The sequence below is a fragment of the Leptonotus elevatus genome, chromosome 15 (genome assembly GCF_054856555.1).
Source record: "Leptonotus elevatus isolate MCC_2025b chromosome 15, RoL_Lele_1.0, whole genome shotgun sequence".
Classification (NCBI taxonomy): Eukaryota; Metazoa; Chordata; class Actinopteri; order Syngnathiformes; family Syngnathidae; genus Leptonotus; species Leptonotus elevatus.
The window spans coordinates 8559880-8586074 of record NC_141253.1 but is presented as its reverse complement, the minus strand read 5'-3'; the positions used below and the strand labels follow the sequence as shown (position 1 = coordinate 8586074).

Sequence of the window (26195 nt, the reverse complement as noted above, 5' to 3'; positions counted from 1 at the left end):
TAGGGTTAGAAGTGAGAGGGATCTGGCGGATCAAATAATTTTTGAAGCAAAAGGGGAGCAGATGCTGAACTTTTGTTGACAAAATGTTTCTATAGCAGTCCCCCCAAAAAAGAGCTAAATAATGTGTTATGTCCCGTCTACTCCATAATTTTGTTCTTGTTTTAGTCAGTGCAGAACATTCCGCTTTACAAAGATTACAAAATCAAAATACAACTAACTCTCTGTTAATCTATAAAATGTTTTGTTTAGTCTCCATGTGCCACCCGGTAGCAGTCCGTGACCCGACGGTTGGGGACCACTGCCCTAGGGAGTGTCTAGGCTGCGAAGGTGTTTGCATAGGCCTTGGGTCAGGGTCTGTGTTCGTCATTTGGGTTAAGATCAAACTATGGCAGCGGCTTCACTGTCAGTATGTTTGACAGATGAGTGCGTCTGTGTGATATTGAGAGACGAATAACTAGAGACTAAAGTGGTGTCAGTTGTAAGCCTCAGGTCTAAATAAAGGATTACCCTCAACCTTAGAAAGTGCGCACACCCTGTACTGACACATTAGCAGGCGAACAGTGCGTTGTATGTCAGAAGACCCAAGATATCATGTGAAGATCTCTAAACCACACTTTTATCAGCAAAAGCTGGCAGTTGCTAATCTTGATTTAGATTACACTTGGAAGTACGCCACCTGTCATTTTTATCAGTTGATCCCAACATTAGAACTGTTCGTCTCCTGATCAAAGTGAAGCTAATGCAGCCTCATTGGATCATTTCTACCTTATACTGGCATATTGTTCCATGTTATATTGATAAATATGTAGGCGTGTTTAGGACTGAAAAACAAGGAAACTGCTGGACAAAGTCCTGCTGATGTGGTTTAAACTGGGTCAGACCCGTCCCAGGGTCCTTTGCTTGGCTAAGAGGTGCAGGTTGTTGATCCCACAAAGGTTCAGCGTTCAAAAGCAAAGGCTTACGTGCGTATTAGTCACGCTGGAGAGGAAAGGTCTTCCAAATGTGGAGGCACCACAGGGATCCCGTTTCAAGTACAGAGCAGAGCAATATATATATATATATATATATATATATATATATATATTTTAGTAGTAACTGAAAGACATTGTGGAAGCTTTTTTTTGTATCATCTTAATTCAGTGGGACTTGATTGCTTTCATGAACTGCAATTATTTTCCATGTGTGCTTTCACTGCCTTGGCTGCCAACAAATCAATAACATTAAATTTATAGTATTTTTTTAAACTGCATATTCTGTCTTTACATTACAAGATTACATAGTTACATGTGCTTCTACAGCCTCCATACACAGCAGTGCATATTAATGATTTGTAGAGTTTGGCATCAAAATAAATAAATAAAATAAAAAGTGTTTTAACCTTCAGCACAAGCTGGCATAATACAATTTGTAACAAAGTTTCCCTCTGAGTACCTACAAATTAACCATCTGGATACATTACCAAAGTTAAGGTGTTGATCTTTTTTTCGGGGGGGATTCAAGTGTGGGGTATTGCATTTTTTTAGAAGGGCAGGTCAAGTTTTTTTGTAGTACTTTTTTATATTGTCAGTATATTAAATGTTTTTTTCTTTTTCAGAATGATAAAAATCTGCCATTAAAAAAACCCAAAAATATATATTTTTTTAAATATTCACAAAACAGAAAGAATATTCTGGAAAAACAAACAAAATTCTGAAAAACATTTTTTATAACAAAAACAAACAAACGGGGGGGGGGGGGTAATCTAAAAATGCATGCATAAAAAGGTTTGTTCAAGGACGGCACACAACTGCTTAACAGCAAACAAATACAAAGTGCAATAACTTATTTTGTCCCGCCCCCCAAACAAAATAAAAACGTTTTATTTATGTTATTAAGGTACTATGTTTGTCCTGCATGTTATTGCAAATCCACAAAAAAAAAAAAAAAACCTTTGGCCTACTCATGTAGTTTTGGACAACATAAACTCAAGTCATGTCTGCCATCTAGTGTTGATTAGTGATATTACAACTGAAAACTGCAGGCAACACAACTTCGATAGACCCTTAAAAATCTGCTTTTGAATAAGAGGGCGGGGAAGCAGTTGGTGCACGTTCAGCAAGTATAAACAGACATTTTGATATCTGTGTTTTGTTTTTCAAAAGAAAAGAAACAAACTCCATGCTCACATTAACATGCACTCAGAAAACATGCTGAAAAATTAAGACTGGCAGAGGAATTTTCAAATAACTGGCCTTTAATAAATGCATTGACTGCAACATATTTCCACACATAAATTTATTAAGGTACATTCAGTAGTAACATATCATTGCATAATATTTCGAATAGTCAAGACAGATTAAAAATGACTTTGGGAAAAAATAAATCAAACTGATGTTTTACAAGGCACTAGAGCAACAATGAAACATGCATTTGGTCAAAAAGCAGCATCACACTTCTAGTTTACAATATCTGGCCATTGATGCACACCAGTTATTGCTTTGATTATTGTGGTAGTAAAAAAGTGAACTGCATGTTTTCACACGGGGTATATTGCAGCTGCATAAACAGTATTGCCAAATTAATTATACTTGCGCTGCGACTTCACCAGTTTAAAAAGCAGCTAATTGCATAAATCCGATATTGCCTTTGAACAAGAGTAGTACTAGATCTCGACGGTTTAAAACAGTTTTTAGGGAAGCCTTGTTACAATACAGGCTTGCCGTCTTGCTTGTACCGCCATTTATTAGAACAGCAGCTATACTGCCCTTTCGCCAGTGTGCATAATGCCACGTTAGACCTTGTAAATGCTGTGGTAGCAACATCTAATTTGAATGGAAAATATTACTATCATCGAGTTGGAACGCACCATTGTGACGTACTGCATGTGTTTGTGAAACCACCCAAAGACTGGTGATCCGATCATTAACCTTACAAAATTACACAACTCATCCCTCTAGCCCCATTTTAAAACCGCCCGTGTTAATATTTAAATGTGGAAAATTTCTATTATTTCGCACAAAGACGATGTCACATAGTTACCATATCAATATAATGTCGTAGGTCTTACTTCTTGGCGTCAGCATAAAACAGTCCTGGTGATCATTTCCCCATCACTTCTCACAGGATCCCCCACAGTTTGTGCACAAGCAGGTCTTCGCCACATCCTGTATCAAGCAGTCGGTTGCCACATTCTTCCCAACGACACACCTCCCCCTTTTCAACCACCACAAACTTCCACTTGACATGGTTCCCGGCGGGAAGCCTCACCACGGCAGCCCAGTGTCCATCCTCGGCGCTCTCCAGAGGAATGAACTCCTTCCAGTTCCCAAGCTCCCGCTGGTTCCCAGTTACTGCCAAAGTCGGGAACGGTGAATGGGTGAGGTAGTGGATGCGGAAGGTCACGTTGACTTTTTTGCTTTTGTTATCATATCTGTCAGTTTGGTGGACTTCAGGAGCAGATTGAGATTCTGAATCTGGGTTCGATTCTTCAGTGGGAAGCTGTTGGGTTGCGGTGTGGGTCTCGGAGAGATTCATCCAGGGAAAGTTGGGGTTGCCATCTGTGATCCATTCATTATGGTCCATAGTTGCCTCCATGATATTTATTTCAGTCTTCACATAGTCTTCATCTTTTTCCATCGGTGCCTCTTTGTTTTCTTTACATCGCAATTTCTCATCATCACCTGAAACCTCAGCAACTTTCACTTCTGCCTGCATTTCCCATTCATCACTTCGGACCGGCACTGTAAACTTGTCTGTCTCTCTCTGGTTGCCTTCCTCAATTACACGGCCAAACATGTCCTCGTTTGCCGCCAAAGGCTCAACGTTAGCGCATTCTACGATTGGGCTGCATGGCTGCTTTGGCGGCAGAGCTGTGCGAGGCTCATACGCTACCACATCTTTCTCCAAGACTGATCGAGTTGCATCGTCTGGCAAAACGCAAGCCTGTGACTCATGATCTATCGCTGGTATCTCAATGGTGCCAAAGTTACTCCCAGGATCGAGCAATTCAGGGCTGACGGCCATGCTGGAAATCCCACTTTCTTCACCGCCACCACATGTGTTGTCATCTGTCAGTTTGCTTGGCTCAAAGAGCGGTAGGCAGATTTGAAGCTTGGGTGGGTTCATCGCGTCTTTGGTCATGACAGGAGCAGGAGCCGTGACGACAAAGGAAAAATCATCAACGCTTTGCTCATTTCGTTGGTCTTGAGCGGAAGACGCCATGACCTCACGAGAGGCGTCTTCTCTGGCATCTCTCTCACCCGCAGAGTCAAACCTTGGCTCCTCAAAAGTTTTGGACTTCTCAATGTCACCATACTGATCTTTGTCACTAGCCATTACGTTGTCAAGTTCTTGAACACTTAATTGCTCTTCGGGTTCACAGAAATGATCAACAGGTGCCTCACCTTCTGTAATGGTTGTACCTTTTTCAGTAATGCCAGAGACAGCATCAGTGCCATCTGATGGCATTGGGGTTTCATCTTGAACATTCGAGTCAACTTGGGATGTTGCTTCTGAGGTGATACCTGGGATATCGTTATCAACCATAACTGGCACACTTGAACTGACATCATCTTCACTGCTGCCAACAATATTGCAACGCTCTACGAGTCCACTTTCATAAGGAAGTAGGTCCATCTCTTGGTCGCTTGTCAGACTGTGTTCCTCTCTAGAATCACTCAGGATTTCTGGATCCAGCTGTGGTGACTGAGCCTCTAAATAAACAGCTGTGTTGCTCGAGCCATCTAAATCCTCTGCAGTTGCTTCATCGGCCAGAGAACTGTGGCTGTCATCCTCTTTCTCCTGCTCTTGATTGATGACTGCATGTTCCTGTCCCACTTCTGGAGCAAGGTGATCATAGAAATACACATTTGGATCTGCACCATCTTGGTGGTGAATCACCTCCACAAAGTCATTCTTTGGGCTCTTGTCTGTTGAAATATATTCTCCTAGGTCGTGCTCCACTGTTCCAGTCTCTTCTACGGTTTCGTCATGATCTTTATCTTCTCTCAAGGGAAGGCTTTGCTCAAGCACTGGGTTACTTGACGAAGCCTGAGAATTTTCCTCCTCTTGCCTGGTTTTCTTGTCAGAATGATCCTCATCTGTGTTTACAGCCGTGTCTTCTTGGTGTTCTGCATCGTATACCTGAAGAGGAAAACATGACGACGTTGCATAAAATGTAGATAAAAACAGAACACAATCATCTCTTGACTTAAGGCAGGTAGGGAACTCCGGACCTTGAAAGCCACAGTCCTGCCCGTTTTAGATGTCTAACAACCGCTCTCAAGAACCGGAGTACATGGCTTAGGGTTTCCTTCCAATTGTTTAGAATTTTTGAAGCAAATTTACTGAAAATGTGCAAAACGAACACGCAACTTATGTCCGTTTCCATCAGTTTTTCTTTTGTTAATATTGACAAGGGACTCCGCCGCTGTAGGTGGCGGTATGCACCATAGAGATGTGATCTACCAGCAATTTAAAAGAAGAAGAACAGGAAGTGACTGCACTGTGATGTCGTATGAGTTTGGTTTTGTAATTCTTGATAAACCGTAGCGTTGCTTTGCCCAAACATACCTTACTTTATCATGACATTGCTGTCCCTACTACAAACGTACGTGTGACATAATATCCGGTCAAAACGTGTGACGTGTTTTGTCAGCGTTTATTTGCAAAACATGTTTCCACAGCCAAAATTGTTTCCTTTTTTCAATACGCTTCAAAATCCTCCCCATCCCCTTTTTACGCTTTTAAAAACTTTTAATGTAAATGTTGGGCCCTTTTTCAAATTTCCATTGTTTTATTTTCGCATTTCTTGAAAATTCGGAAACCCCACTACTATGCAAACATGTCAGTTGCTCCTCTCTTTACTGAAACATCACAAGCTCAGTTTGGTTCCTAAATGGCAATTGGTCAGTTTTACGTCACAATTACAGTCTGTAGTTGGGTTTCCATCCACCCATTTTTGCAAAAACTAAACTGGATGAAAACACCAGAAATTTGGAAAAACTCTAAAAAAAAACAAAAACAAAAAACAAATTCCGCTTAGAGGGGGTGGATTTTGAAGCGTATCCAATAAAGGAAAATGCGATTTTTGGCGTTGGAAATTGGTTTTGCGAATAACCGCATAAACGTCGCACGTTTTGACCGGATATTACATCACACGTATGTTTGTAGTGCCAAAACAATGTCGGACGATAAAGTAAGGTATGTTTAGGGGGACAACGAAACAGAAATCTTTTTGGAATTAATTAAAGAAGCGAATACGAATGCTATTTTAGATAGAAAACAGCAAAGAAACGCTACAATCTATCAAGAACTACAAAAGCAAACTCATACGACGTTAACGCACGGCTTCCTGGTCTTCGTTTAAATTAAGAGTGGATCACATCTCTATGGTGTATACCGCCACCTACAGCGGCGGAGTCCCCTCTCAATAGTCGCAAAAGAAGAACAGATGGAAACGGGCATAAGTCGCATGTCCGTTTTGCGCATTTTCAGTAAATTCGCTTTAAAAATTCGAAACAATTGGATGGAAATCTGACTTGTCATTTTACGAGTTCAAAAACAACAACAACAACCAAACAAACGAGTAAATGAGTTCTTACTTCTTCTTGGCAAATGTGATCCCAATTAGACTGTGGCTCCTTCACGCTGCCTTCTGAAATCCCTTCGTCCTTATTAAACGCGGCATCTGTCGTGTATAGACGGCAAACGGTGGCAGGTTCCGCCTGTATTTCCGCCACAACACTTTGCCGACTCTGACTGGGCTCCTCCAAGTACAGCTGGGCTTCTGTGAACGATGACGGCACGGACTCCACTCGCTGCGTGTTCGGCGATGTAGCCATTGGGTTGAGCGGTGCTTGGACATCGGATGCGAAGGGTGACAAGCTCGTCGCAGCAGCGCGACGTCTGATTTGGAGGAGAGTTCCACTAGTAGGGTCATCATCCTCTTTTGCCACATCACCAACATCTATGACATGAAACGTACAGAACATTTCATTTGTACTCTGCTGTAACTTTTGATCTCTAACACTTTGATGGGTAGTAAAACGGTGCTTTTATAATGTTTGTCTTCTAAAAGGGGTTATAATAGTTTTGGATTTTTGGGGGGATAGTTTTTTTGTTTTGACTTAGCTTCTAGAGCAGGTTTGTTAGTTTTTTTTTTTTTTTAATGCTTTGTTTTAGTATTTTTAATATATCGAGTATTTGTTGAGTGCAATATTTTTTTTTTTTTTATTATAAAGAAAGGTCACTTGCTGTGTAATAAAGAAAGGTAATCAATTTCCAAATGACTGTGTGATCTTTCTTCTTCGGTACGGACCTATAGCAATACCAAAATAACTACATTTAAAATGAAACCAGAAAGCTCATGTATGATATTGACAAAGATGAAAATGAAGGACATTTTTACAATAAATACAATTAGTTTTATAAATATAAGACAGTTTTAGTTTGATCTTTTTAAAGCATTTTTACTTTATGATTTTTTTTTTAATTTTTTTTAAATTTCACTTCTGCTTATTTGTAAGCCATATATGGATGTTCATACACAATATGAGCAAAAATATCTGATCTCTTCTGCAAATAGTGTCAATTCCCCCCCCCCCAAACTAAACAATAATAATAAATAAAATAAACGAGGTCAGTGGCCAGAGACTTGAAGGCCTGGCTCATAATTTATGTTCTGGTTCTTCCCAAAGATGTTTGATGGGGTTAATGTCAGGGTTCTGTGTTAGTTTTCCCCCACCAGACCCCTCCAAGCATGCCTTTATGGACTTTGTATGAATGGCATAGGGCTTCCCCAAACTGTTCCCACATCCGATTGGAATTGTCTTACAGTATAAGACAGATGGAGTGACCAAGTGCAACCCCTGATTATTGAAATTGCACAATAGTATTCTCCAAAGCATTTGTTTATTTTGTGTGTGCATTTTCATATCAAATACAGGTTACATCAGTGCTGTAAAATGTATGGATTTTATTGATTAAATCAAGCGTGCTAGAGGATCATTTTATTTTTAGATAGACTTTATGGGGCAGTGGCTTCCATTGAAAGTGCACCCCCACCAATGTGCACTGTTTCCACACAAAAAAAAACATGTTACAGAATGGAGATAGTTTCCAAAGGCTCAGTCAGTGTTGCATATATTGCTATATTTAATCACTTTTCCGACCTCTCTGCCAACTCCTTCTCAACAAAGCAACATACGATTTATATTATTGACAGGAATCAAAAGTAAAAGCATTTTTACATTGTGTTCTGTATGATGAAGACATTTCACAGTGTCTATTGTGCTGAACATTGCCAACAATGTTGCACATTTATAGACATGTTGGAAACTTTGCTAAGTGCAAATATTTTGCTGATAAATTGCCTCACCTGTGCATCATTAGTTGAGAAAAGACTGAGGTGGTGTGACATGAACTTATGTTAAATTGTCATCTTGCATGTTTGAATACATGTTTTAAAAATCAGTATTTAAGAGTAAGCATTTACTTCACATAAAAAATAAACATTTATTTGTATTATTTCTGGGTGCGTGAATGGAATTGGGGAAACGTGTTGAATGGGGGGGGGGGGGGGTAGTCTTAAGGCCATGCAAGCAAATCCACAAAAGCATATCATGTCTAAGTGAATCTGGAATTCGATTTTTGTGAGGAAAACAAACACTTTCAGCCAATGCTAATCGTGACCATGGCGTGTTTGGTACGCGTACCTGTTGAAGCCGCACACGCTTGCGCCTCATCGGTCTCGGTGTGGGGGCTCGTTCCCTCGGCTCGGCCCGCCGTCTCCCCTGCGGTTGCCTTCTTCTTCTTCCTCCGCCGCCTCACGGTTCGGTAGATGACGAAACCCGCCAGCACGGACACCATGGCGAACACGGCCAGAGCCACGGCCGGCCCGTGTCGCCCGATCATGCAGAAGAGGGACGCCAGATCCGCGCGTCTCTCCACTGCCACGCCGTTGCTGCCTTTAAAAGACATCGTGCTCGAAAGGTCGTTTCAGGCGTGACGTGATCCGTCGGTGCGCGCGTGCTTGCGTGGGCGAGCGAACCTGGAGTCGTCTGCCAGCTGAGATTGCTGTGGGCTGTGCACGGCCAGCGCGTGGGCACCTCTTGTTGTTGCAGTCGGCTGCAGGTGCGGCTCATTGGCTAATGACGTCACGAGGACCGTGCCACTCATTCATAAAAATAGTTCAATGTGTACATTCCCATTCATGTTGAGCTCATTGGCACATAGCAGAGGATCGATTATTTCGTAAAGTAAACGTCGTTGTTTTTGCGTGTGTCGGTAAATTAACTTGGATTACATTCATTAACTGAGATTTTATACATGTATTAAATAAATACGCACATAATCGGTATATGGGTCATTACAGAAGCTCTGCCCCCATTACGTGAAATTTCAAATCATCAATGCAGCGAAAAACACGTACACATAAGATGCATTTGTGAAACATCCTTATGTACATAGGAATGAAACCTATCAAATCGTTGTGGCATAAATAAATAAATAACAATTAAGCGACCAGATCAATTTGTGAAGATTTAACCAATTCAATACTATGTCAGTCAGGATAGAGTAATGCTACCATCTAGTGGACGATTATGATAGCATAAAACTACAACTGACAATCATCCTTGCTCCACTGCTGAGGGTGACATTCGTTTTATGGAGGACCAAAACTTCCAAAATACAATAAATAAAAAAAGTGAAAATGAACACGGATCTAAAATATATAGGTTTAAAAAAAATGAAAAAAAGAAGGAAATAAAAAAAACACCAATAACAATTCATTTTATTTACTGCAGATGTTTTAATGTTTGTTTATTTTTATTTTTTTAAACATGACAATAATGTAGGAGACTAAAACATTCACAACATATCACATTCATCCATCCATTATTATTATATAAGCACCTGCTTAGGGCCTTTCGACCACTAGGGGGACCCCAAGTGCAATTGACAGTTGATAGAGTCGGTAGGAGAGAGAGAGAGAGAGAGAGAGAGAGAGAGAGAGAGAGAGAGAGAGAGAGGGGGGGGGACGTAAATGTAGTTATAAGAGTTCCTATTGAGCTCTGTTTAGTTGTATTATTTATTTGCTTCATATTTTATTTATTTTTATTTTATACTTTGTTTTTGTATATGTTATGCTCATTATTGTACATCATAGTCTCATATCAAGGTTCCAGTACGCCCTTGTGAGGATAAGCGGTAGAGAAGATGGATGGATGAACATTTTGGAGTCAGCCTCATCTTATTTCCACCTAGTTTTCCATCAAGTCAAATCTCCCCGCAATTAGGCAGGGTGTCGCCATGATTCACTCAGCATCCTTCACTTTCATCTGGGCCACTCCTTCGTCACGTCACTGATGACATCTTGTACCGTTTACTGACTCTTTTTTTAAAAAATGTCCTCTTTCTTTTCATCCTGCCCTGACTTTACTGAACGCTTCTTTTTCCTCCCTCACACTCACATTTGCTCCCTCCACCCTTATGAACCCATCCCAGGACTCAGTGAGTGAGCATTAATCAACGGGGCGTGTTGCAGACATCTTTTACTGCCGTCACAAAATCTCATGATGCAGCCTTCATGTGTTTTCGTGTGTGTGATGTCTGGCCCTGTTCATGTTAATAGTGTTACAGCGACCATGTCGACATGGTGCCACGCAGCTTGGATGTACGCCGGTTGTCATCGTTAAACATCGGGTACTGATTCACCACATGGAACCACAACACTCCTCTTTGAAGACCCAAATGCAGACAATTTAATGCGAAATGAGTCAATTCCTCTCCGTCTTGTTTTTGTGATTCATTTCCAAAGTTGGACTGAGATGTTGGGAAGTGTGCTGAAATGCTCAGCTCTTGACATTGGTTCTTTACCAAGTCTGTTAAGGCAAATAGTTTTAAGGTTTCAGTTTTGCGGTGGCCCCCCCTTGCGTCCCACTAGAATAGATCCGCACCAGAGGAGGGAAATCCAGGTCCAGAAAGTAAAAAAAAAAAAACTGCCACAGTTTGGCTTTAGCCCCTGATGCTAGCTAGCTCCCTATCAGGTAAACAAGCACCTTGAGAGCTAGCTAGGGAGCTAGCTAGATAGCACTTGGGGCCAAAGCCAAACCGTGGCATGGTTTTTACTGTCTGGACCTGGATTTGCCACCTCTGAATTCCGCACTTCCACAAAGCAGCAGCTGAATCCCATTTCCACATTCAGAACTAAAATGACGGATCTATTCATCAATGCAAAATGGTAAATATGTGTGGAAAAGCTCTACCCACAGAGAACATACCATTTATGTATAATTCTAGTGTTTCCTTCATTCAAAAACACGACAGTGAGAGATATGTGGCTACTTTTGTTTTTAATAAACCAGTGTGTATATCCAAATTGTTGTGGTAATATGTTTTAATATTCCAACACTGCAAAACCAACATGCACGTTGGAGAGTTGGTGAGAAAAGGTAAAACTTGACAAACCATGTGGGAATCACTAAGCACTAAAACGGAATCGCAACCAGCTGTTTTCTTCTTCGTGCAGCCGTCTACTTTGTAGTCATTTTATATCCAGATGCGCCTTTGACATTGACTATTTGTCTTCTGTTTTCTGTTTCCATGCATTGGAGAGTTATTTTTTCATTTTGGCGGGAGTTGGGTTGTGTGGGAATTGTCATATTAACAATAATGCTGAAGGTTCTAACCACATGTCTGTTGGTTAAAATAATGAGGCAAACTAAATTAAACAAGATAAATAAATAAATAAATTAATTAATTAATTAATAGGGCTGCTCGATTATGAAGAAAATATTAATCACAATTATTTTGGTAATAATTGAAATCACAATTAGGACGATCATTTATTTTTTGGTACAAAACAAGAAAATGTTTAATTATAAAAAATATTAGGATAAATAAAATTATTTAAAACACTGTAATCATGCAAGTTCCTTTTGTTTGAAACAAAATGTATTAAATTAGTTATTTTAAAAATTAAAAAAGGTGCAAATGTGTAAATTAGAAGAAATCAAAAAAAAATAGCATTAATATTTTTTATTATAATTATGCTGATTTTGTAATTGTGAGTGTAATAATTGAAATTGTAGTTGAATTTTGATTAATTGCACGGCCCTATACATACATACATACATACACCAAGACACAATTTTAGTTTTTATTGTCTCATGTCTTTGGCACTGTTCAAAGGTCAAATCAACAGTCATACGTCAAGCAACCAAAATAATAATCAAAATATTCAAGGATTATCGTTCCATGTTTCACAAAAAATCCTATTGTTGTTGTTGTTGTTTCAGAGAATCCAGATGTTCAAAGTAGTAATGAGAGGCCATGCAGATTGATAGGTTCATGTTGCTTGTCAGCGTTGTGCTTGTAAGTGCTTCCCATTGCAGCGGGTACACGACAGATCAACCCTCTGTTACTTACTGTAGGCGGCTGTTTTACAGCATAAGGTCAATTACTTTTATAAATCATGCACACAAAGAATGGCTTCTGTCGCACGCGTGTGCACGCGCACAGACACACGCACACACATTTCCTGTGCGACTTCGAGGGTCTCTGCTATTTGAACAGATGTGGGCAGACTGAGCGTGCCTCGATCCCCCCCTGACCCGAGTGTGCACTTCCTGCTCCGAAAGCTAACACCCAGAGAGAACAATCACAGTCTGTGCTCTCAAAGCATGCATATAGCCGCAGTGCATCAACATACAGTGAAAGTTGTGCAATTTAAGGTCAGCATGCAAGCAGTTAATACAAAAAGAACCTGTTTAGGAAAGGGGTGCTAAATGTGGGTGGCCTGGGAGGAATATCTAGAAAAAAAAAATGCTCTTCGGTATAGTAGAAGTTGTAGTCATCATGATAACAGGCATCATCATTTCAAAGTTGTAACGATGCCTTGTCAGCGTAAAAAGGGACACACAGAAGCCCTTTTCACACTGCGCTTAACAAGGTGCAGCATGTCATCGTTCAATCCATTGATTGTGTATGTAGTGAGGTGCAGAGACCTCGGAATGGAGCGTTGATGAGCAGCACGGTCTTCTGCCGTGGTGGTATGGCACCTCAAATTGGAAAATGTTCTATTCGAGAGCGGCGGTTTTGTGACGTCAAACAAGCGCCTCCAATTAGAGAGGAGCTTGTGTCCTCCCCCTTCCTAAAATGAGCAAAGTCAGGGTTTTCTTTTGCAACAATGAAAAATATGTCAGCACTTTCAAATATGGGCATGTTGGAAACTGATAATTTTGCATCGCCTCGTGACACTTTCACACTGAGTGAGTGCAGTGTGAAAAGGGCTAAAAAGTGCTCTCCTTCTTGAGTTGGGGGTGTCGTGCAGTACTACATTGCTCAAGGACACTTAAGTAGCCAGAAAGCTAGCTAGAAAATAAAATGCAGATCTGAGTCAATAATTAAACCAACATTTCTGGTTTGATTGGTAACTTTAAAAAAGTGGTGCAAGAATGGACTCTTGTGGAACCTCACATGTGATTTTTGTTCGCTCAGATCAGTGTTAATTTTAACAAAAAAAAAAATTGAGTTTTAGTTGTAGTCTTTTGACTAAAATTAATTTAAGTTCTAGTTATAATTTAGTCATCTGATTGTATTTTAGTTTGAATCCAATTTTAGTCGACGAAACAAAGAACAATTTTAGTCGACTAAATTGGCAGTTTAGTTTATATTTTCTTTCAGCATACATTTTAACTAATATAGAAAATTATAACACACCTATTTGTAGCTGTAGTTTAACATGCAATACACATTTAATACAACAGTGTCTTTATTAATTGTTTCAAAGAAACCTGTTGAACTGACAATAATATAACTTAGTTTTCACCTAAATAAAAAAAAAAGTGCATAATTGATATTAATGAATGAATGTAAACATGTTTTCATTTTTGTTTTAGTCATTGACGAAATTGTCAGTCAATTTTAGTTATCGCTATAGTCTCAATGAATTTTTTCTATTTTAGTTTTCGTTTAATTCTCGCCCGAAAAAAAAAGTTTTGTGATTTTTAATTAAATTTTTTTATCACTGGTTCAGACTCATGACTGCCAAAGCATCTCCCCAACAATTCATTGCCATTTTTACAATTTGTCCACAGTGGGACTTAAACAGTGACCCCACATTTTTAAACATGTCCTTACAGATTAGCTACTGCCCTGTGATTTACTGCCAACATGTACAGGGTACACCCTGCTGGACAAAAAAAAAAAATAGAAATAGGATGGGCTAGGTCAAAAGCTATTATTTCTAAATTGATATGAAATTTATTGTAATTAAATTACTTAGTTCTTTAAAACAAGTAGTAACACAATGCAATGCTTTTTTCTTTTTTTCTTTTGCCTTCCTAAGGCTTTTATTTATTTATTTTCTTAGGGCCAATCTGTTGTCATACGATCCGGTTCTTGGCTTAGAAACACTGTGCACTTTTTTGTATAAATGTCATGAAAGTCACTAACACAAAGCACAGAACCCACGTTCTCCGTGTGCGTGTTTGTGGATGTTTAAAGAAGCGTGACCCATTAGGAGAATAAAACATGGGAGGGATCACAGAGGTCAAAGCCTGAAGTGAAACAATCCAAAGAAAGATAAACAATAGAAAAACATTTGAGGAAATATGAAGCCTTTAGAAAAAACAGAGGAAATGTGTGAAGGGAAATACATATTAAACTATGATAACTTTTGAAAAACTATTGCTAGGAGGCTGAAAAAGGGCACGTTAATCGAAATGCAGATGTGCAACCTACAGGTACACTGAATTCCTGACAACTTCTAACACTTGTTTTGTTAATACACACAAGCCAGAGACGATCACTACCGCTCAGTCATATTTTCTTGTCTTTTCTGTGGAATATTCCACTTGTGAAAGAGTTATTAGTTTGTAGGAACCACAACGATAACTCTTTGCTTTTAATGGCTTTCAAAAAAAAAAACATCTCTCAAGGCTCACAAAAGGCTGTTTATGGTAAAATTCCTCAAAATACAGTTTCAATGTTGAATTTTAAATGATTTATAGTCTTCAGTCAGACTACAGTAATTTATCAGTAATTACAGCGCAAGTTATAAGTAACATGATTATGTCTGAAGATGATTAAAATGATAAACATAGTGCGTGGCAATCTGTAGTTTCGTTTGTTTCTTTGCGTGAAGTTGAGGAATGACTGATTCTCTCAGGAGAAGAAGACGTCATGGTTTGTTCATGTTGTTCACCAATCATGTGTAAAGACAAGGCTGAAGACGTGAACGAGGGCCAGAGGTTTGAATCTTGTGCAATGGTTGGACTTTAGCACAAAGTCAAAGCAGAGCCACACAAACTTTCAGAGTATTTGAGTTGCCAATTGGGTTGTGGGCTTGTATTTGGTTGTCATATCAACTGTAAGCTGAACGTTTTTTAGGTGGATTTTGTTAATCGCGGTTTGTGTTCATTTGGTATATTGTTTTTTTTTTTAAGGGTCTTCCAAAGGTCCAACAGGCTTTTGTGGTTGTTTGTGAACTCCAGATCATACTGTACAGTCTGTCTCGAACTCTTGTCTAAACATCTCAGTCAGAATGAGGGCTGGGAAATGTGTTTGTCAAATATTAGCCCTGATTTAAACAGACAATGCTATTGTGTGAGTGTGCGTATGCACCAAAAAGGCTGTCATGACATCACTGTTTCCACACATGATTCCAAAGAAATTGTTTCCCGCTCACCCGTAGATCTTCTCATTCTCCCTCAGTCTCTTTATCCAGTTTAATGCTTCATAATGTCAGTTGTGGGCCAAATTATGTGGTCTTTGACTTGGAAGTTCCCAGCGAGGGTGAAGTCATATTGTTTTTAAACTTCATGCACTGTCACTGAAAGGAAAACAGCAGTTAATTTCACTCAGAACCAGAAGAAGTGAAAGTGGAGACATGGCCGTAATGACACATTTGCTGTCATCGCAACGCCCCAAACGACATCAACTGCATTAGTGTGGTGAGCTCACGGCGCACGAGCTCACACTGGAGGCACGAGCAACCTTTAGTCACTTTTGCAGCAATAGGAGATTATGTGTAACCTTTTGGAATCATCATCCAGTGCTTGTCCTCATTAGGGTTGCGGGTGAACTGCGCATTAGATACGTGCTAATCGTAATCTCTTTGTCCATACTGCCCTTTTGGAATCAAATCGGCAAAAAAGAAACTGTGTATGAAATTGGTATAGTCACAGCTGACTTGCAATAGCCACGCTGGATAACTGATCATGCTGGATAACTGAGTGAACAATCACATAAGTGTCACAGTTCTGTTCGGCTACGTGATGTTGAGCAGGAAACCTTGGTTTGCAATTAGATTAGGGTGATTAGTCATATTTTTATTTTTTAAACATTGTGTCCCGAGTCCCGGTGGATTTCACCAGCCCCATTGTTTTGTCATGCTTTACATATGTTTTTTTTTTTTTGGTCCAGTCAGCAAGCCAATTGTTTGGGCCATGTTTATGCCAATCACACCGTTATAATAGCGACGTATACGATTAACCTAACTACATAATCCACAGATTTACAGTATATACTTTACATCAGAAATGCATATTAATCCATAATCTAATCGCTAAGAGGCAAGTTTTCGTTATACCGGAACTAGAGTTACTTCCTGCTTGCATGTCTAACACCCATATCCCACTGCCCACTGAGGGGCTAACGTTTGCGACGTTATGTTTGCTAAACGTTCTCTAAACGCCCAATGGTTTTATGATTTTTATTGTTGTGTTTTATTGTAACAAGATTTTTATTTTATTTTTTTGCTGTTGGTGAACGTTTAGCAAACGTGACTTTAAACAAACCCTGACAAGAAATGAACATTTGCTAGCTTTGTAGAAGTTCGTCCCTCAGTGTGATACGGGTTTAAGAATCATGAAATGTAGTCTTTCTAGCCTTATGCTGCGGTCATCGATCAAATCCAACATAACCTGAGTTTTTCTGGCGGCAAGTTTTGAATGTTTTAATGTGGAAGCGGCGCACAAAATAAACACCAAAGGCAGCTTCGCATAGCTGCCGGGACCGAGCAAAAAAAAAGTTGGATGGTGCTGTGTGCATTGACTTGCTTAGTGCTGTTGAATTGCTAACCAAGCAGAGGTTGCAAATCCAGGTCCAGAAAGTAAAAACCCTGCCACAGTTTGGCTTTAGCCACAGGTGCTAGCTAGCTAGCTCCCTGGGTGCTTGTTTACGTGCTAGGTAACTAGCTAGCTAGCACGAGGGGCTAAAGCCAAACTGTGGCAGGGTTTTTACTTTCTGGACCTGGATATGCCATCTCTGCAACCAAAATAGCATTTAGCATTAGCTAAAGCAATAACACAACCATTTATTTGTTGTTTTGAGTAATATTGAAGGATAATAAAGGGTTTAATTTCGAAAATCTCGTCAACCTAAAGGAGACAGCAATTACATTTTTACAATAGAAAAGAAAATGTTGTACATATGTGTAGCATATTAGTTGATTGAAACAAGAGTGCAACAGAACTCTGAGTAGTACCTTCATTTGAATCTGACAAAAAAAAAATGCTGGGTACACTGACCACAACCAGAGCCAGTCTTTTGGCATGATTGCCATGGCATGTTCACAGTGAGTGAAAGCAAACTGTCATAGACTACTACCACTCCCTTTCAGGTGGGGCCAATGTCCCACACAAGTGCCCCATTGCAATCATACCATCTCTGGTTCACTTGTCCTCAGTATCCTTCCAAGTGGACATGTCCACAAATGGTCTCATAGTGACTATCTCACTTGGCACATTTTTTGTCTGCTTACTTCGCAACGCTATACTAGCACAAAAGGCCCCAAATTCTTATGTGGTTCGACTCGTTTGACACCAGCCACATATCTGATTGTAACTGTCCTGGGCCCCATTAATCACTTCCTCTGATTAATCTGATAGCTGGCGAATAGAAAAAGAACATTCCAATGGGAAATCCAATCCAGTCGCTCAAATTGCTAAGGAGTCACAAACTGGTCAAATGCTGAAAAGGTTCATCCGCCTGGTGATGTGTAAAGGTTTCAGGTGTTAAGACTAATAACTTCATTTATAAAATATAATGTTCTTCCATCTTGGAGATATGGGGTGGGGGGTACAATTGCAAATGACTTTGACAGAAGGGAACAAAGTGTGCTTTTCTTGCTGACCTCAGATTGAACCACTGATACAAGGAATCAGGGTCAGAGTGCCAGAACATTGCATTTAAGTGCCTTGCCTTACAACTGTAAATTTACAAAATGAAAACATTATATCTGGGAAAACACACAATTATAGCTTTGTTTCAACATTTGCCCCAGTTGGTGGAAGAAAACAAAGATGTGGGAAAAGTTTTTTTTTTAAGTAAAAAAAAAAGAAGAAAAAGGGGCGGAGCAAGCTAAAATGGGATGGCATGGTGTTTACAGCTAGCACATCTAGCTCACTGTCAAAAATTTCTGTCAGAATCTCGACTCAGACCCTTCTGTGAAGAGTTTACATGTTCTCCTCGTGTTCTGAGTAGATTTGCTCAAGTTATTATGGTTTCCCCCTAAACTCCAATAGAGTGGTAGAGTGGTCGTCTCCCATCTCTGAGTTTGTGGGTTTAATCCTCACCCCTGTTGACCATGTCAAAGTGTCCTTGAGCAAGACACTGAACCCTGTTTTTGCTCCCAGTGGACCTGGCAGCACCTTGCATGGCAGAAACCGACCACTGGTGTATGAGTGTATGCGTGGATGTGAGGCTTCAATTGTAAAGCGCTTTGGGCACCACATAGTGTAGTTAAAGCAGTCTATTTAGCATTTACCAATGTGGACATTGAACTTCCGCTACGTGTACAATAAGCCAAAGAACACCAAAATGAGGGCATTTCAACCAACATAAGTAGAGTACTGAGAGACTAGGCCAGTGGTTCTTAACCTGGGAGTCAGTCTTGGTTATGACACACGCCCTACGCTTAGCCATCATTGGCTCTGGGGATCACGCTACATTGCTTAGCCTATCTGTGCTACATGGAATTTGGTGTGCTCAATAGTCAACTTGTGGCTGTTGTGAAGGTATGTCGTGTGATTTCTTTATTATTGTAATTCCTTCATACAATGTTGAGACAGAAAAAAAAGAGAGTGGCCGGACGAGTATGTGCAATATGAATTCACGCGTATAACAGAACGTATGGTGTTCCACAGGGTTCAATTCTAAGCACCCTGCTGTTTTCATTGCCCCTGTGTTCCATCTTAAGAAAACAGTGGTGGTTGTTTTAAATTGCTCTATAAATATAGAGATGAGTTGAGTGATGGGGGTCAGCGTCCTAACTGCATGATTTGCAATGTCAAGTTGAGCATTTCTAGTCCAGCATAACAAGCTATCTAGCAAAACCAAAAAAACACTTCCTTCACCTCTGACCAAAATGGATTTGAGAGTGTGTCCGCTCATTTTTAAAATGTCTGTCTAAACATAGCATTGACCCCTTGTCGCTGATCTGCAACTCTGCTTTCATTCTATGATTTGTCGAGCACACCTTTGGAACGTCCATATTTCTCACATTGCTTTTGTTTTCCCTCACTGTCTCTCAATTTTTACAACCCCTGCTCTCTTTTCCACTAACACATCGGGGTGGTTAGGAACACACTGTTAATAGCCGCCAATAGCCCTGCAGCGTATTTTCACAAGCCATGCTTTATGCATTGCAAACCACCAATATTTCCTTGTGTTATGTACCCCAGTTTGCATGTAAAATTTAATTATTGTGAAAACTCTTGCTGTGATGTTTTTCTCTTCACGTCAGGGAATGTTTTTGTCATAAAATATGCACAACCGCATAATGAGGGTGTTCTGAGGTGGCAATTAATCAATTCAGAGTCAGTGAAATAAGAGGATAAAATAGTATACTTTAACCAAGACACATCATTTTTAAGTATGCCTTGAGAACAATAACAATTCTCATTTATTTTTCCTTGCATTTTTGAAAAATGGGTTTTTACTGTTTTATTTTTAGAAATTTAAAACAAAAACAAAAAAAAACCTTTGTTTTCCAGGACTTCATCATTTATTAAAGTAGGTGTATCATAATGTTACCATACTCAAGTATGAAATTGTTGTCACTTTTATTGCAGCATTAAACCTCCGCAGTTGAATTTTGTGCACGTGGCTAACATATTAAGTAAGGCAATTGACAGAGTGAAGCTCGACACATTGAAAGACAGAGCCAACATGCCCCTTTGACCTTGTGACACAAAAACACTCAGACAGATGCTCTCTCAATCTCACGCTTTCATTGCATCACCCTCACACACATTTATGTATGAGGGATCTTCCTATCACTGCTTTGACGGTGGGTGATCCGCTGCGCTTGACCTTTTGATTGAAGTTGTGCGCTCAATGTCACCACTTTGATGTGAAGTACAAGAACTCGTGCGTGTGTGCGTGTGCGAGCGTGTGTGTCGTCACTCACAAATTCTTAACATACCACAAAGAATGTCACACAAACCTACATACATGCCGACTTTCTTGTAAACCATATGCTCAAGCAACCTCAAAACCTCCAGTACCACACACAAACCCGCAGTCGGTCATCATGTGACGACACAGCGCAAGTGCAGACGTTGTATGCGTCGTGTACAACTCTCTCACTTCAAACTTTATTTTCGCATTTGCCACCCTGTCAAATTGCCTAAAGCAGTCATCACTTTGACAACAGTTTTTAAATTGTGCCAAAATCTTACACTTTTCTCTACCACGGTTGCATACAGAAAAGTAAACATATGCAATGGCCCTTTTTGAATTTTCACATTTAATATATTAAAAATGGGTAAGACCTACAACTAAATTGTAGTTATTAAAAAACAACAACTACATGACAGCTTTCTGTTAAGATATGATAAGAACATTTGGGGGTGGTTAGCAGCCCTGTGACCCACTAGAAAATAATCCGCCCCTGCATTGTTTTGATCTCTACAATGAAACCAAGAAAAGAGAAGTCTTCAATAAGTTGACATTTTTCAGATCATTAATTGTACTCTGACAGGGAGCAGATTCTGCTGCACACCATTTATAGCTTTAGCTTTATTGGACTTAATGAAGAGTTTTAATTGTCAATCGTTTTCATCTTTGCACATCATTAGCATAGCAGCACAACTGCTTAAGTCACTTTTGACTTACTCTCAATGTCAATAAAAAAAAAATCACAATGTGACTGCAAAACATAGTTTTCTTTATATCTGTGTAGCTTCACAGTCACAAGGTTGAAGTTTTTATGGCCCCTCCTCTCCCCTTAAAAAACAAAAAGTGATGCGGCCAATGTCAAATGTTATTTTTGAGTATATGCTGTGGGCGGCTAAAAAATGGAAAGTGGGCCGCAAATGAGCCCGGGGGCCTAATCTGGACACCCTTGTTTTAATAGATCGCGTACAACACGCCCACTAAACGCATGAAACGCATTTTAGTGCCTACTATTTTAGGATTTGACTAAATCAGGTCTTAAAGCAACTTAACATCCTGCTCATGCATGGTATTGTTATTGTTGCAGCTACCGGTATTATTGTTGACAATTTGGCAGATGATTCCGGCCATCTCATTAAGGTGTCAGAGAAAAGAACATTCGGTGCTTTTAATGCTAACCAAATAAGGCATCTGTCTCTGGCTAGAATATCATGGTGATGGTTCTGTTAGCTTGGGGGCCTGACAGGTTTTCTTGGGCAGGTCTGGTACGCCTCACACTGTCGGTGGTCCAGTCTCAAGGTCTCTCGTCTAAGCAAATCAAGACAGCTCAGGCCCTTCCTGGACAAATTCTGTGTACCTTATTAGTTGCTAAGTGACAGCCATCCCTTGTAAAGGGTAACGTGTATTAGTCCATGGGAACTCATTTAGAGGTCATTATTTGATGACAATCTCTGAAGCAGACGGATATAAGAGAAAAAGTTCCACGTTGAGCTGAAATGTGACTTTGTTAAAATAGACAAGGGGTCCTTTAACCTCCTTGGGTCGGGATCATTTCCTCTGCCCCCCTCTTTTTATCCGTCTCCCTTGCCCGCCCTCCATTTGTCGTCTTTCAAGACTACACATCCTCTCTTTTCAATCAGCCTTTTGCTCTTTCCATCTGTCTCTTCTCTCTTTTACTGATTCCCTCTGAAGATTCTGCCAAAGGAATTAGGAGTGTGTTTTCCTTTACAGGTCCTCGCTTCGTGTGTCTGAGTTAATTACTGCTCCTTCAAGTGACTCCACAGATGTAACCTCAAGTCTCTCCATAGTCTAGCCTCCATCTTAATCAAGCTAAGCATGAAACAGTGGAAACACATGAACACAGTTTGTTGTACTATCTTTGTGGGGCCATCTCATTGACATAATGCGTTTCCTAGCTCCTTCCCCTAACCCCAACCATGAAAAATGATTGCCAACCCCTATTCCTTATCCTAACCACAACCATAACCCAATACAAACCTAAACTCTAAAACCGAGTCTTGACCCTCAAAAAGAGGTCTAAAATGACCCCACAACTCTGTGAAAATCCCGAAATGTTGGCCACACACGATTATTACTTTATGTTTCATCTATGCAGATTAAATGAAATGACTTAACATTTTTTATGTGTACGGTATAATAACCCAACACTGCTTTGGCCTAACTTGTGTTGGGATGTTCCATTTTTTTTCGTGCAGTCAGATAAGACAAAAAATACCATTCATCAACCCCCAAGTCCACATTAAAAACCAACCATCCATTTTCTGGCCTATAGACAAGATTGGTGAGGCAGACGTGATTACTACTGCTTGTCTCTTGCAGACAAACTAATGGAAATACAATTGGCTCATATACATTATGGGAACATTTTATTTTTATTTTTTTATTTTGAGTTAGAGTTTTATGCTAATTAAAACTACAATTGGCATGCTGATTTAATAATTGCTGTCAGTTTTTTCTAGCATGTCAATTTATTTTGTCCAGATACGCAAAATTCCACTGATTAGCTGTAGTAAGACTGTAGTAAGAAGAGCTGATTATGATAGGGCTCATCTATAGCTACATGGAAACTTATTTGTATAGTGACGATTGAGAGGTGAGAAGTGTGTGCAGCTCCCAATAGGTCAGTGCTATCAATATCTGCAAACAGAAAGCTGGCATAGTACAAATTAAGAAGAATAAGTGCTAAGTTGTATTTAATTTTATGCCATTTTCTGGTAGTTTTCGAAGTTTGTAACTATTAGATCCTAGTGTTTTATTTGAATAAATACACATTTATTTCATGTTTTAAGAAACCAGTGATCCAATAGCTACAAAACTTAATGTGATAGAGAAAAACTGGAAAAAAAAAATCAGTGTAAAAAAAAAATAAATAAAAAAAATAATAAAAACCTGCTGTCAGGCCTAACTAAAAAAAAAGTATTCCACAGTGTTACTTGGGAAAAACTGCTGTCAGGAAGTCCCCAAGACACAAATCAGCCATTGTAGAGCATCTACAGTAACTGTTTTAACATACTGGCAGGTCCAGGTTTACGATGAGGATCTGATCCTACGGCAAGAATGTACTGCAAGTTTAATTTATGTGACATTTGGGATGTGCTGTAGTCACTAACCTACACAAATAAAGTGGTATAGTCATAATTACAGTAAATACTTGTATGAAAGACACTTACAGGCCATAAATATGAAACAGTGTACTGTATCTGAATAAAAACTGTAGGAACAGGAACTTCAAATGTCTTCTTGTGCCACGTGATCAATCAATTTTGGCATCATTTATGTACTTAAAAAAAAAAAAAAATATATATATATATATAAGAAATGATTATATAAAATTGTAAAAATTTGTAATGATAATAATAATATTAATAATAATCACAATAATCATAATAAGAATTTGCATGTTTGTTTTTTTTCAATTGTAAAGTACACTTGCAGTTCATCATTCCAGCATCACTGCCAACATATCGACTGCTATAGTATATTTACATATCCAGCATGCTACTCCAATTAGTATAAACATGAAATTTCAAAGACAAGTCACTGTGCGGCTGTAGCTCAAACTCGGAGAAGATTGTCTAACAAGGTTTTTCTGAGCTTTGAGAACCACAGCAGTCAGCACAGCATCACAACGGGTGGTCGATCCACATCCTCCTCTCAGCTATTAAAACAAATAGCTTTTTATCCAAGAATGTCTCCGTTTTGGTGCCTTCAGGAGAGACCATGTGTGCCTGTAAGAGCAGACATAACATGTCTTTATCTCTTCTCACATAATGAGGTGAATGTGCACATTCAGAGGTAAATGAGAAATATTATTAGCTTCTGATCATATTTCGGACATTAGCTGAATTTACAGTATTGGGCACTGTCAACGAAAACATTTTTAACATAGGAGGGAACATTGTGTGCTTGTTACACAATTTCATGTCTCCTTGAAATCAAACAGAATATTTTGAGATGGTGAAATTTGCAAGGAATGTGTAATATCTGTGAAAGAGCAAATATTTTATGTTGTCACGCATTGTTTTGAAATCATATAGGCAGCCAACAAGAGCCAAAGAGAGGCATACAGAAACCGACTGTCATTTTTGTTTGTTTGTTTGTTACCCACTGACGACTTGTCAAATTATACATTTGAAATCTATCTGACCGCCAATGAAATCCAAACAATTTCTAACCATCTAACTGACATTTCTGACAAAAATATTCAAACAAGCGTCTGTTTGATCATTGTCTCATTTGGCCCCAATGCAAGCAGACTGTAACAGCAAAAAGTTGAACAAGTCAATGAACTTGTGCAGCATTTTAAAGCATTTACAAACACAACTGTAAAATTAGTAAAAGAACGTACATTGAACAACATTTGAACACATTAATAGAAGACTTTAAAATATTTTAAGGAAAAGAAAGAAATATAGGTATAAAGAAAATGCTATTTTAATGTTTAAGAAAAGCAAGGTTTTTAACCTGGATTTAAAAGGTCAATTCACTTCTATTAGCAACTTATTCCATGTGTGTGCAGCATAACAGGTAAATGCCGATTCATCATGTTTGCTTTGAACCACTAATTGTGTGGGTTTGGTGCAGCAGCTAAAGGTGGGAATAACATTATTTGTTGTTTATGGTTGCCCTGCAATTGCCTGACGTTCAGTCCAGGTTGTGCCTTGCCTCTTGTCTGAAGTCAGCTGGGATAGGCTGCAGCTCACCTGCGACCCTCATGCGGGCAAGCGATATAGAAAATGGATGAATGGGGGTGTATGTTATGGCAATACGATATGTTTTTGTAAGTTTGGATCTCAGCGACAGCACATTTAGTCATGAGCTGTTCGGCTTGAGAAACCTAATTGACATAACGTCATATGTATACTTTCTAAGCACGTGAGAGCTTTACGAACCGTTGTGGCTAAGAGGATATAGATGAAGACAAGATGTTGAGGATATGTATATATATATATATATATATATATATATATATATATATATATATATATATATATATATATATATATATATATATATATATATATATATATATGTATGTATGTATATATATATATATATATATTTTAAAAAAATAATAAAAAAATAAAAAAATAAAATAAAATAAAAAAATAAAGAGCAATGATGATGACATTTCCGAATGAACAATACTGAGCTCTTTAAAAGAAAGAGAGAAAAAAGAAAAAGGAAAAAAAAAAAAAAAAGATGTTGAGGATAGCAATGGTATTGCAATGATATTTGCAAAATTTGATTAAAATAAATGAATCAAATTTGGCTGCTGGAAAAAAAAACAGTTGGAGAAGAAGGCAGATCCAGGAAGCCGGAGATGATGACAAACGATAACAGTGGGAGTAGGTCAGGATAAAAAGCGCGGCATGCAAAGAGAAGAGAAGTATAAAGAGTGTGAGGGTTACCACAAGCATGTAACTGAGTGGTGTGTTTACAATGTACTGTACCACAAGGGATTAAACCACACTAGTGTGTGTGTATTCTAAGAAGCTGATGTGTGTAATGGACAGGTGGAATGTAAAATGATCTAATAATGTTTTCTGCTAGCTCCCCACAAAGCATTTCAATATATTCCATTTCTCCAACAAAGAATCTCAAGATCAGACAGGAATGTGCTGAATATACAGTTAAGTCCAGTGACAGGTCAAGGTGGATTTTTCTTTCACATTACAACATTATCACCGTGTTTTTCTTACATTATGTACAGTGAGCGAGAAAACAAGGTAAAGGGAGTTGTGGGAACTTCCCGAAAGCAGTCAAACAGCAAAAAAAAGGGAGCAGGAACT

The 26195-nt window shown here is 39.1% G+C and overlaps 1 protein-coding gene across 1 annotated transcript; it reads right to left on the bottom strand.

The window, feature by feature from the left end:
• Positions 1-2212: 2212 nt before the first annotated feature.
• stbd1 (starch binding domain 1) lies at positions 2213-9113 on the bottom strand. Its single transcript, XM_086097632.1, has 3 exons — positions 8694-9113; positions 6582-6946; positions 2213-5121 (listed from the first exon to the last, which is right to left on the bottom strand). The coding sequence occupies exons 1-3, from the start codon at positions 8956-8958 to the stop codon at positions 3097-3099; spliced, it is 2655 nt and encodes an 884-aa protein (XP_085953758.1). The 5' UTR covers positions 8959-9113; the 3' UTR covers positions 2213-3096.
• Between the last annotated feature and the right edge of the window lie 17082 nt (positions 9114-26195).